We start from the raw sequence: 13,022 nt of genomic DNA, 5'->3' as shown, positions 1-13,022 counted from the left end.
GGTAATATCAGTAATCTCGTTATTTCCTGAGCATTCCCACTTTTATAGATAGATAGATAAATTATAGATTATAGATAATAATAAGAATAATAACTTAATAATAAGAATAATAACTTATTTTACCATCAAAACCACGTAGTTTTGATGTGTGAGGTTTAAATGAATCCACAAAGAAAACTACGTCGTTTTGCACAAAGAAAACAAAACCCTCTCAAAACCTCTTATTCTATGCGCCGCTGGTTCTCTGCTTCAACGGTTCTTCTACCCATTCAGTCTTATTGTCCGACCTTCCCGTCGCTCCGTGCGTAGCCGTCGCCTCCGCAGCAGTCCTGCTCTTCAACCATAGTACCAGTGCCAGGTTCCTCCATTTCCATTCTTGATTTTTTTTATTTTGTTTTCCATTTATTTTTTCGTTCTCCTTCGTCCTTTTTTCTTTTTCTTTTTCTTTTTTTTATATAAATACATATACATAGACAAAGAGGAAACTGAATATATTATTGAATTAATTTGTGGGTTCAGCCGACAAATATATGTTTAATGTTTTATTTTTTTATTTGTGGTTTTTGTGCATGTTTAAGCCAATTAATTTCTTGATAATTTATATATTAAAAGGCAAAAGGATGGTTAATATGAGCCAAATCATGGCTATATAATTGAAATCTGACATGGTCGGTTTGTTAATTCAAAGTTTGATTTGTTAATAATGATTAATATTGTGCAGAGAAGCTGAGATGGTCAAAGAAACCATCTTGTTCTCTGTATTGAACTCGACTTAATTAAATCTAAGGAACATGTAATCTTGATGATTGCTTTTTTTTCTTTGTTATTGTCTCTAAATTCGGCTGTAACTAGTTTAATTTGCTAGTGTACACTGTTGCTTTTTATTTTTAGTTTTTTATTTTTTAAATTAGGAAAAAATGTGCTGTATAATAATTTATTTGTCATACTTTTCTTGTATGATAATTTCACTATTTATTTGTTATTTTGTCTAAACTGAGTTACTTTAGACTATGAGAATGAGATTATTTCTTTTTGATTTACATTGTTGTTGGTTTTCCTTTTCTATTTACTAATGTTAAATATTTTAAATATATTGTATCTAAACTTAGATTTTATTTTGTAGGATATAATGTCAACATTTGAGAGTATAGATTGCAAAGATAGTAGCAAAAATGATACCAATATGTCAACACCTTCTTATTCTATGATAATTTATTATAGTTTATCATGTTTTAATTGATTTTTAGTTTGTTATTGTTATTATTGTTATTGAATTTTAGTAGATTTTTTATTGTCAAATTATTTGATTGAGATATTGGTTAGATTGTCTGCATTATTTATTTAGGATGAATTTTAATTCTTTTGTTCTATTCTAATATTACTAGTACTGTTGTTTTAGAATATTAGGTTGAATTTTAATGCATTTTTTATATATTTTTTGTTCCATTATCGGGTTCGGATTGAGGTTCTAAGCGGGTTCGGGTTTCATGGATTGAATGAATTTGTGATTAAATGGGTATTTAAATGGGTTCAAGCAGTATGCGTGTAATTCTAAACGGATTCGGGTACTTAAATTAACAATCGGGTTCGGGTTTGGTTAGTTTATTTCTAGTGCACTACCATCCCTAGTTTTCTCTATACCTCGCCGCAATCTGCTTCCAAGTATCCTGGATTCACTAATAGTTCAGCTTCAGTTTTGTCTTTGGTCATATTTAACATTCAGTCGAATAGTTCCATTTCCTTTCATTTTTTTTTTCCAATTATTAAGTAGTTAATCTAATTCAATTGGTTTTTAGGGTTTTCTTGTTGAGTTGCTCGCATGGCTATAGATAGTGGCAACAAAGACCAGTCGCATAAGCCTCATCGGCTTCGCCAATCAGGTCCTAAGAAGAAATCAAAATCTGATAAAAAGAAGAAGCCGCATGACGACTCAAAGGAGGAAAATAGGAAAAACCCTAAGGTTGTTTATTTATTTATTATTCATTCTGTTTTCCTATTGTTGTTGCTATAGAAGAATTCAATTATAATGGAAGAGTGTGCAAATTTATTTATTTTTTTATATTAGGATATTTCTGTTTGTTTGTGTTGCTTAGGCATTTGCTTTTACATCAACTGTTAAAGCCAAGCGTTTGCAGTCACGAGCTGTAGAGAAAGAGCAGCGCAGGCTTCATGTGCCTGTTATTGACCGCTCTTATGGTGAACCTCCTCCTTACGTTGTTGTAGTTCATGGACCACCTAAGGTATGTATGAGATGAAGTGATTATAGTGATTTGGATGTGAGTTTTGATATTTTTCTTTAAAAATCTTAAAACCACTTGTTCAGTTTAAAATTTTGGAATTAGCGAATGCCATGGGTTGTGAGTTAGTGATGGTTTGTTTGAATGGTCTTCACATGATTCTTAATTAGTATTATATTATGAAGGAATTCAATTGCATGATTGCAGTTAGTCATTATTCATATATCTAAATTTACTATATGTTATAGTGTGATGCCTTTATTACTCATTTATTGGGTTCTAATTTTGATGGCAGGTTGGCAAGTCTCTGTTGATAAAATGTCTTGTAAAACATTATACGAAGCATAATTTGCCGGAGGTTCAAGGCCCGATGACCATTGTGTCAGGTTTTATTTGTTTACCTTTAATTACTCGGGTGAAACTTGAAAGGTTATTTATCAGTAGTTTGGTTTGAAGCTTGTTTTTGTAACATGTGAAATTTATGAAATATGATAGGTAAGCAAAGGAGAGTTCAGTTTGTGGAGTGTCCAAATGACATCAATGGCATGATTGATGCTGCAAAATTTGCTGATCTAGCTTTGCTGTTGATAGATGGAAGCTATGGCTTTGAAATGGTGAGATATTTAGTCTATGATGTCTGTTCTTGTTTTAACTATTTGGTACACTTGATAATTAAGGTCCTTTCAACTGTAAATTTTGATGTTTGCTTGAGTAAACTGATGAAATAACAGGGGTAAGCAGTCTGCATTTGTAACAAAATTTGTTGTAAACCGAAGTCAATCTTTAAATTTTCTTATTCATCTTTCAGATTTAAAATATTTTGCAAATTAATCTTTAGTTTACTTCATCAGATTGTGCAAGTTAATCTTCATCATTAAATCCTTGAAAAATACCGGCTTAGATTCTTAATATTTTGCGTACGTGTGATATTGCTAACTTATGGTTTTTCTGGTGGGGCTTCTCAGTTTCTTTCAGTCTCCTTGACTTTGTTATGTACCATTTGGGAAAGAAAAGATAAAGAATATTTATTCATGACCAGTTAGAAAGCAAGGATTTTGGTCATCTCTATCTATTTTCTCTTGCAGGAGACCTTTGAATTTCTCAATATTTTGCACGTTCATGGATTCCCAAAGGTTATGGGAGTTCTTACTCATCTTGATAAATTCAAGGATGTGAAGAAACTTAAGAAAACAAAACAGAGACTCAAGCACCGTTTCTGGACAGAAATATATGCTGGAGCAAAGTTGTTCTATCTGTCTGGTCTTATACATGGAAAGTAAGTATCTCATTTATACACCACTGACATGTGAAAATTTACATTGTATGTATTGGTAGTTATGAAGATTATTGTTCCAATTCTCTTTATCTGAATAACAGGTACCCTAAGCGAGAGGTCCACAATCTTGCACGGTTTATTTCTGTTATGAAGTTTCAGCCGTTATCGTGGCGAACTTCTCACCCATATGTTTTAGTTGATCGTTTTGAAGATGTAACTCCCCGTGAACGAGTGCTTATGAACAATAAATGTGACCGAGATGTCACACTTTATGGTTATTTGCGGGGTTGTAATTTGAAAAGGGGGACAAAGGTACATTCTTCATTGCTAAGTCATTCACAAGCACCAATTATGCTAAATTTGTTGGAGCCAAAAGTGAAAACCGGAGTTTATTATTTGCATTTGTGTTTTTCTGTTTGTATTTTTTGGGGGTTTTAGATTGTCGGTCATATATCAACCATTGAGAATTTAAACTGCCTACCTATGACCTGATTTCAAATTTCTATTATAAAAAGTCCATTTGTAGTCTAATCCAGACATGGATCAGTATGTTCTAGACACAGAGAGCTGTATTTCTTCTTCTTCATATCCTTATAGGAAATTTATGATACGAAAATATATGAATCTTAGGCAGATTGTTGAAGATGGAATGATAAGTTTGAAACCATGACATCTGGGACTTTTGGAAAAAGAGCTGAACTGCCAAAATAATTTCAGGAAGCAAGACAATAAGTTTTTCATATTTCTTTTGTTCCAGGCCATATAGCTAAAATGTATTTTTGAATAGCTACAACGTGTTTCATATAGCTAAAACGCGTATTCGTGTGGATCTTTTATCTTAAAATTTTACTTCTATAATCAGGTGCATATTGCTGGTGTTGGTGATTATAGCTTGGCTGGTGTTACAGCCTTAGCCGACCCTTGTCCTCTACCATCAGCTGCCAAAAAGAAGGGCTTGAGAGATAAGGAAAAACTATTTTATGGACCCATGTCTGGCATTGGGGAGCTGCTGTATGACAAGGATGCTGTTTTCATAACCTTGAACGATCACCTTGTTCAGTTCTCTAAAGCTGATGATGAAAATGGGGCAACAAAATGCAAAGGTAGGTTAGCAATTTGCTACTATGTTCTTACATCTTTATCTTTTTCCTGTACATTTCATTTGCAATACTTCAACTCTCTCTCCTTTCATTCTGCAGACATATGTCTACTTAACTGAGAGTTATATTATTCAATTGTGTGCATATTGTGTTTGGATCATATTGCGTTTAGTATGGTAGGGCGTGAGGCAAATATGCAGTCCTATCTTCTTTTTGCAAATTCCATTTTTTGAGAGTTTTCCTGTCTTGCAGGAAAGGACCAAGATGTGGGTGAGGTTTTGGTGAAATCACTACAGAACACAAAATATTCAATTGATGAGAAGTTGGAGAATAGCTTCATCAATCTTTTCAGTAGGAATCTTACATCAGAAACTCAAAATGATGTAAATGTTAATAATGAGAAGCAGAGTTATGATATAGAGCCTTTGAAGCAGGATAAGCTTTTGGAACAAATTGAACCTGATATATTTAGAGAAGGAAGTGATACTGAAGATCTGGATGATTCAGAATCTTCTGATCAAGATGGAATGGCTGAAATAGATGCTTCAGTACATGATGAAGACAGCGGATCTGATGATGAGCATGGTGAACCATCGAATCATCAAGCTAATCTTAAAGATCACATGAAGGAACAAATTGAGTTTCATGGTGGAAGACTCAGGAGAAAAGCTATATTTAGAGACGCCATTGATGATAAGGATCTGAAGGTAATAATTGCTGTTATTGGTTATGTTTCTTGGAGGAACTGTGTTCCAAAAAAGAAGTGCTAATATTTTTCCCCTATTCTTAATGTGTGTAAACAATTGCCTGTGCTTTGTTGAACATAAATATGTGTGGGTAATATCATTAGTTTGCTTTGAGATAACATGTACCCCTTTCATTTGTTGTATTGCGTGGATTACTACTCTATTCTGCAATGGAATGTGGTGTGGCCATTTCTTTTCTTTTCATTTTTTTTCCATTCTTTTGAATGTTACAACCAAAATGAATCATAAAAGGTAAATCTTTCTCCAATGTCTGACATTGCTTTTTGCTTAATTTACAGCTAAATGCTCATTTGTGCTTTTTTGGACCGTTGATTGTTAGAGCAGCCATAGAGACTAGCTTAGTCTTTTTCATTTGTCAAAAAAGAAAAAACTGTGAAGGGGTCAATGCTCTTTATAGTTTTCAGACTATCCCTGTGATTTCTTCTGTCCTTTGGGTTGTTGATATTTGTAAAGTGACGTGTTGCAACATAATAGAGTGCAGATAGTAGCATCTTTATTTTATTATGGAATGCTAATCTTATTCACCACTTTAGGACTCCGATGATGGGAGTGAAGATGATGATGATGATATGGATAATCAATCATATTCTGGTTCAGATGGTTTGGGGGAAGATGAAGAGGATGAAGAAGCAGATGGTAATTTTTTCTTATGAGGAATTTTTTCTAGTAATGTATTCATAGGTTCTGTGTTATGAACTCTAGTTCACTCGATGTGAAAACAGTGTAGGATGAAGATATTTAGTACAGTAACAAAAGCATTCCAGTAAATTTGTTGAGAGTAACTATTGAAATAGTGCTTAGTCATTTGATGGGATTAATTTCTTCCCCTAAGAGAATTTCATTAAATTTATAATATTTTTTATACATTGCTTTCTTAGAGGATAGCCTGGGCAACTTATCGAAGTGGAAAAAGTCTTTGGTTGAAAGGACTATCTCAAGAAAAAATATTAATCTAATGCAACTTGTGTATGGGATTTCTGCATCAACGACTACCGTTAATGAGAAGCAGGAAATTGGCGATGACGAGGAAAGTGATGGAGATGACTTTTTCAAGCCAAAAGGGGAAGGAAATAAGGTTTGAAACATTACTTGAGGCATCAGTACATCTTCTTTTAAAATGTGCTATACCAACAAGCAGGGTAATTAAATTTGTTTTCACGTTTAACATTGATAACGTTTGTACTTGGCTTATTTATTTCAGAAATTGAGCGAAGGATTGGATGGCACAAATAGCAATACTGAGGACTGTTCCAAATTTGCAAATCATGCAGATCTTAAAAACTGGAAAGAGGAAGAGATATACAAAGGCATCCTTTATCGATTTGTTAAACGTGGCTGGTCAAAAGCTTCCCGAAGAAATGAACCCCCTGAGACCAATGCTGAAGATGATGATGATCAAGTCTATGGTGACTTTGAAGATCTGGAAACAGGTGAGAAGTTTGAGAGCAGTCAGAAAGATGAATCTGGTAATGGTGCTATGGAGACAGAAGATGAGCTTGCAATTGAGGAGCGGAGACTAAAAAAGCTTGCACTTCGTGCAAAGTTTGATGCTGAATATCCTTTTTGTTAACATTTCGTCAGACTGAGTTGTTGCAAATGTTACATGTACATCTCTCTTTTTTCTCTTGCCCTTTCCTCTGCATCATTTTGGTTTGTTATAGAATTGGGAACTTGCTTTTTGTAACCTTAATTTTGATTTACTTATGATGGATCTGAATCACCTGAGGAGGAAGTTGATGAGAAAGAAGGACAAGCTGATGAAAGTGGATATATTGATAAGGTGAGTTTTCCAAAGCACGTTGCGGCAAGAACGCCTTCATGTTAATGTTTTGGGGTGGTAATTTATGCATGGTTGTAATGCTTGATCCTTACAGTTGAAGAAGGAGATTGAACTTCAGAAACAACGGAATATTGCTGGACTTGAGGATCTTGATGAGGAAACTCGATTAGACATAGAGGGCTTTCGAACAGGGACATACCTAAGATTGGAAGTTCATAATGTTCCTTTTGAGATGGTTGAGCATTTTGATCCCTGCCACCCAATTTTGGTTGGAGGACTTGGTTTTGGCGAGGAAAACGTTGGATATATGCAGGTTAGACAAACTATAGTTTTATTCTCCTTTTTAACCTTCTCATGTTGCAATTTTCTACTTCTTCTTCTTCATTTCTCTCTGTACTTCAGTGGATGATGTTTGTTTCTTCCCTTTCTGCAATTTCATAGGATTGTACTATAAGTTGCTAACTTTGCTGTTATAATTTTTCTCCCCTCATTGGTAGAAATTGATTTTTACTGCTTATTAATGAGGGAAAGATCACCTTAGATGTTTTCTCCAGAAATTAATTGGATCCATGTCAGTTGAGGGGGATTAACCATTAGAGGCAACAATTTAATTGCTCAGGTTCCCAAAAGCCCAAAACCTTAATGTGTTAAACAATGATGACTAAATTTGAAATGAATAAAACTAAGGTCAAATTTTCTGTCCTTGTATTGGGCAAGTAGGACGATAGGACGATATTCTGCACTAGCTGGGAAAAACTATTGTAAAAATGGGAATGTAGAAATGTCTAATCATCAAATCTCCTAAACAACTAATACTAATCAAATGAAGTTTAGGTTATGGAATCTGAAAGCTTATGATAAGCCTTTTCATTTGAATTGAGATTCATTTTGACATGTGTGGAGCTGCAACATATCTAAACTTGATACTTGTATCTAGAATAAAATAAATTGCTTTGAAAGGGAAAAAAAGGTTTTCATGATGTGTTCACATTGTAGTTTAAGATGGCTGATTTTCGAATCGTCCACAAGTAAATCCCATGAATTGTCTCATTTCTTTCTTCCAGGCTAGGTTAAAAGGGCACAGGTGGCACAGGAAGAGGCTGAAGACTAGAGACCCCATAATTGTTTCCATAGGTTGGAGGCGTTACCAAACCACTCCCGTCTATGCAACTGAGGAACGCAATGGAAAGCTTCGCATGCTCAAGTACACTCACGAACACATGCACTGTCTTGCCATGTTTTGGGGTCCACTTGCTCCTCCCCACACTGGGGTGGTTGCTGTCCAGAATTTATCAAACAATCAGGTTATAAGTCTCTTCACTTTTGGGTGATACTTCTTTAAAAGTTCTCCTGTTGGGAGGACAGTAACACTGTTCAACAGAACTGTATTATTTTTTTCTGCAAGTTTTTAGGAGTTAAAGACTTTTTAAGTGCTTCCCTTTTCCTAGTGGGAAAATTTGAATGAAAACATCTCTGACCTTAACTGGGATGCTTCCAACTCTCAGAGCACAAATATGAAGAATTAATAAATAAATGGAAAATGAATTGCCTTACAACATATGGACTGTTGTACATCCCAGCATAACTGATGCAGGAGCATCCAAGACTAATTAAGAAGTTTTCTTTTAGTTTCCTTCTTTATTTAGGATTCTTAATTAAATTAAAGAATATTAATTAATCGGGAAATAATTTTCAGTTTCCTTCTTTATTTAGGATTTAGATAAATAGGAATATTATTCAATCTAGGAGTATTAGCTAATTAGGAATACTTTTCAGTATAGAATTAGGATTTGTCCTAACTAATATAAATAGGAACAATTAGTTTTAGCGATTGTTTTTTTTTTTTTTTTTTAATCTATGAATTCAGAATTTTAATTCTAAGGGTTTCTTTGAAACTGATATGTTATTTTGTTCCAATCAAAATCATCCTATTCTAGCCCTAATTGTTGAGAGTTCTATATTCTTCCCCTGCGTTAATAACATTCTGTATATGATATATTATTTATGTAGCAATCACACTTGTAAAATTTATTAGAAGGATTTTTTATTTAATCAGAACTTGAGCATTTGCTTACCCATAATTGTGAGACGGACCTGAGATGAAATCCTTAACCTTTCATCTGGTGGTTTATTTTCTCTCCAATTGAGACATCTGCATAAAATAAGTTGAACAAGCAAGTTAAATAGTTTTAAGTTATACAGTGTATAACCTAAGATTAATAATTTGATACGCCAAGACTTAAAAATCTTGAAAAACACTAATCTACGATCAGATATTGCATTTCACAGTCTGGTTTTGGTTTTTACTGAATTTACTCTCCATTAGTTAAACAGTGATCGAGTTAGTTCTCTTATTTTCATCTAGAGAAAACCATGAAATATGTCTATGTGAAAATGTGGGGAAGTTGGTGAATTATGCATTTTTATGTGTTGTTATTTTTTCCCAGTTAACTTTTTCCTTCTACTGTTTTCATCGGTGATGGTTACCTTGTTATTTTGATTTCTAATGCTATTTAATTTCAATTTTTTTTTTCAAATTTAATAATTGTAGCATGTCCACAGTGGTGCCATTTTCATGATCTGGATTTGTGTGAACCTTCTTGTAAGAAATTAACTTTCATGATTGGAATTAGTTGATTTAATTCAAGTTATCAAGTAGCTTCTTGTGCAATAACTCTTGCAAATCTTAATTGTATTTTACGCTTTGTGGAGATGGATATGTATATGCTAATTTGAGGTAATGGAATAGAATTTGCTTTGATGTAAAGTTGGAATTGAAAATGTGGGAACAAAGGATACAAACCAACAGTCATGACTCATGAGAGCACCCATGATGCTAGACTTACTGAAAATGTAACGTGAGAGTGTCTATGATATGGTTTGTACTCTATGTATTACCTTAAGATTTCAATAGACCTTTATACTGTTGCGACTCTTCATTTATAGTCAATCTGAGGCATTAAACATCATTGTTTGACTAAATGTTCAAGCCAAGGGACTTGTTTAAGAACTCCTCAAACTGAAGGGAGTAATATTTGCTGGTTGATTTCTAGATTCATGTTCATCTGTTTTCCCAGTTAGGGCTTCACTCTTTCTTCAATGCTAAAACTACATCTTTTTCTGTTCATTTCAATTTTCATGCAGTCCCATAATTGGGTTTTGTTTTGAATTTCAGGCAGCATTTCGGATAACTGCAACAGCAGTTGTACTGGAGTTCAACCATGAAACAAGGATAATGAAAAAACTCAAGTTGGTTGGTTACCCATGTAAGATCTTCAAGAAGACTGCACTTATCACAAATATGTTTACGTCAGATCTTGAAGTGGCTCGGTTTGAAGGTGCTGCTGTTAAAACTGTCAGTGGGATCCGAGGGCAGGTGAAAAAGGTAAGTTTTCTTTTGCGGATGCTTATGTCTGTGTCTGCTATTCTTTTCCTTGTCCTGTTTATTGAATTGCCTGCAAAGGTAACAAATTGGTATTTAGCTATAATATCAAAAAGGAATATTTCCTTGTATATGTTTGATGACATATATCATGCAGACAAGCTGCTTCTTCATATGTGATGGTGTGAACATATTAATGCTTCCTCTTATAATTGAAGGTTAGTTTTAGTAATTTTAATTGGTTTTAATATGCGCAGGCTGCAAAAGAGGAGATTGGTAACCAACCCAAGAAGAAGGGAGGGGCACCAAGAGAAGGGATTGCCCGTTGTACCTTTGAGGACAAGATTCTAATGAGCGACATTGTTATACTGCGGGCATGGACTCAAGTTGAAGTTCCTCAGTTCTATAATCCATTGACCACAGCATTGCAACCTCGTAGTGCTACTTGGCAAGGAATGAAAACTGTGGCTGAATTAAGGAGGGAGCACAATCTTCCTATACCTGTTAACAAGGATTCACTGTACAAAGTAATTTTTTACTCAAGGCTGGCTGTTGTTTTGACTGCTAGTGACTTTCCGACATCCCCTACCCCCTTTCCCCTCTTTCTCCCTTTTCTCTCCCCCCCAAGATGAAGCTAGTGCTGGTTTTCTGTTTTCACTATTGTTCATTAATGTTTTCTTTGTTTGTTCCAACAGCCAATTGAAAGGAAACCCAGGAAGTTCAACCCATTGGTGATACCCAAGTCTTTACAGGCAGCCCTTCCATTTGAATCCAAACCAAAGGACATACCCAGTCGTAAAAGACCTCTTCTTGAAAATAGAAGAGCTGTTGTAATGGAGCCTGGAGAGCGAAAGCTTCATATGCTAATTCAACACCTTCAAAGAATTAGACAGGACAAGGTATGTACTTGTAATCAGAAGACCAAAATAATTGAATGGTTGGGAATTGGATCATGACAAATTATATTCTTACATTGATTAGAAAGAAGTATTTTCAGGGCTGAGAATTACTTGCACTTCACCAATTGCAATTTATCTCAGTTTTAAGTGCTTTCACCTAAAGGGGTTTGACTAACCTTCTGCTACAGTATTTCTTGTTATACCAATTTGTGTAAATGTCAAATTGTACTTCGATGCTACATTAGAGCTGAACTCTTGTCTAATCATGTGCCTGCCAGTAGTGGTGGCAATTGGGTTCTAACTCCTGCTTCTTCTCTATCAACCCTAAAACGGACCCAAAAAAAAAACTGAGATTTATTTTGTATGTTTGCTGAAAAATGATGGCGAAGCAAGCAAATTATCGATTATTATTTTATATATATGGGTATTGAGGGAAATTGATTAAATATGTTGCTTTTACATTTCTTTCTTTCGAATACTAACTTACTATGCTGGAAGGAAAATTTATGAGGCCTTTTACTTTTATTACAATTCCAGCAACCCAATTTGAGCACCCTTAGTTGCTATGGTGCTTAAGAAGTTTTCAACTACTATCAATAGCTCATGCTTTCTATATGGTTTTGCAGATGAAGAAGCGAAAGCTTAAGGAAGAACAGAAGAGAAAAGAATATGAAGCAGATAAAGCTAAGGATGAACAATTGACAAGAAAGCGTCAAAGAGAACTACGGCGGGAGAGATACCGAGAGCAAGACAAAATGAAGAAAAAAATGCGCAGAAACTAGGAGAACTGATCGTCCAAAGACTAGATTTCATTTGTCTCGTGCTGAAGATATGGTGCACAGTTTAGATAGCAAAATGACCAACTGTGAGTTTACTTCAGCACTCAGACCATTTTTTATCGGGAGATTGTGGGTGTAATAGTCTAGAGCCATCAATTGCAATTCAGATCATCATCAACATGTAACATTTCTGAGTACAATGATTTGATGAAAGAGTTTTGTTAAGGGTCTTGAAGTGTCAAGGGCTTTGAGAATCATAGTTTAGAAATTTCATATTATAATTTACCAGTCAAAATTTTGAAGATGTTAACATTAGAAGTACGTGGGAACTGTGTCTCGCTATGTCATGAACTTCATATTGCAGAGGCAGGCAATGCCTGAAAAAATATATAGAAAAATATTTATTGTGATGAAAAATCAAAAGAGAAGGTGATGCTTTTTTCTAATAGCTTTCTCAATTGCAATTTCCTTAAATTCCATCATCTTGTCTCGTGAAGTAGCTGACGTTGGTTTCTTTTCATGTTGAGAGAGGAATGAGCTATTCATTGTAATTGTGGAAGAGGAATGAGCTATTCATTGTAATTGTGGGTGTGTACATGTACTAGCATGGTTATGCAATTTTGCAGGTAATATGCGATACTATTAGCAAATTAACCGATAAAAAAGTGAAATTCGAAAAAAGAACTAGTTATTGTTCTCATGAGAAATCAAACTAATAATAATAAATTATTGAAGGAATTGTATATTTTTCATCCATTGTTCTAAGTAGATAAAATCTTTCAATATTAATATTAAATTTAAG

At 34.4% G+C, this 13,022-nt stretch overlaps 1 protein-coding gene across 1 annotated transcript; it reads left to right on the top strand.

Annotated features, from left to right (window-relative positions):
- Window positions 1–201: 201 nt before the first annotated feature.
- Window positions 202–12,666, top strand: LOC105634480 (P-loop containing nucleoside triphosphate hydrolases superfamily protein). Its single transcript, XM_012217347.4, has 19 exons — window positions 202–358; window positions 1,797–1,960; window positions 2,094–2,240; window positions 2,533–2,623; window positions 2,733–2,851; window positions 3,323–3,513; window positions 3,615–3,825; window positions 4,376–4,616; window positions 4,866–5,320; window positions 5,914–6,016; window positions 6,259–6,455; window positions 6,582–6,934; window positions 7,082–7,160; window positions 7,255–7,473; window positions 8,225–8,464; window positions 10,336–10,545; window positions 10,800–11,069; window positions 11,238–11,441; window positions 12,068–12,666. The coding sequence occupies exons 2-19, from the start codon at window positions 1,820–1,822 to the stop codon at window positions 12,221–12,223; spliced, it is 3,627 nt and encodes a 1,208-aa protein (XP_012072737.1). The 5' UTR covers window positions 202–358; window positions 1,797–1,819; the 3' UTR covers window positions 12,224–12,666.
- Window positions 12,667–13,022: the final 356 nt, after the last annotated feature.

This window comes from Jatropha curcas, chromosome 2 (genome assembly GCF_041381405.1).
Source record: "Jatropha curcas cultivar XTBG-Jc1 chromosome 2, XTBG_Jcur_1.0, whole genome shotgun sequence".
Lineage (NCBI taxonomy): Eukaryota > Viridiplantae > Streptophyta > Magnoliopsida > Malpighiales > Euphorbiaceae > Jatropha > Jatropha curcas.
Note: the sequence above shows the minus strand (reverse complement) of the source record. Positions and strands in the feature narration are given on the sequence as shown.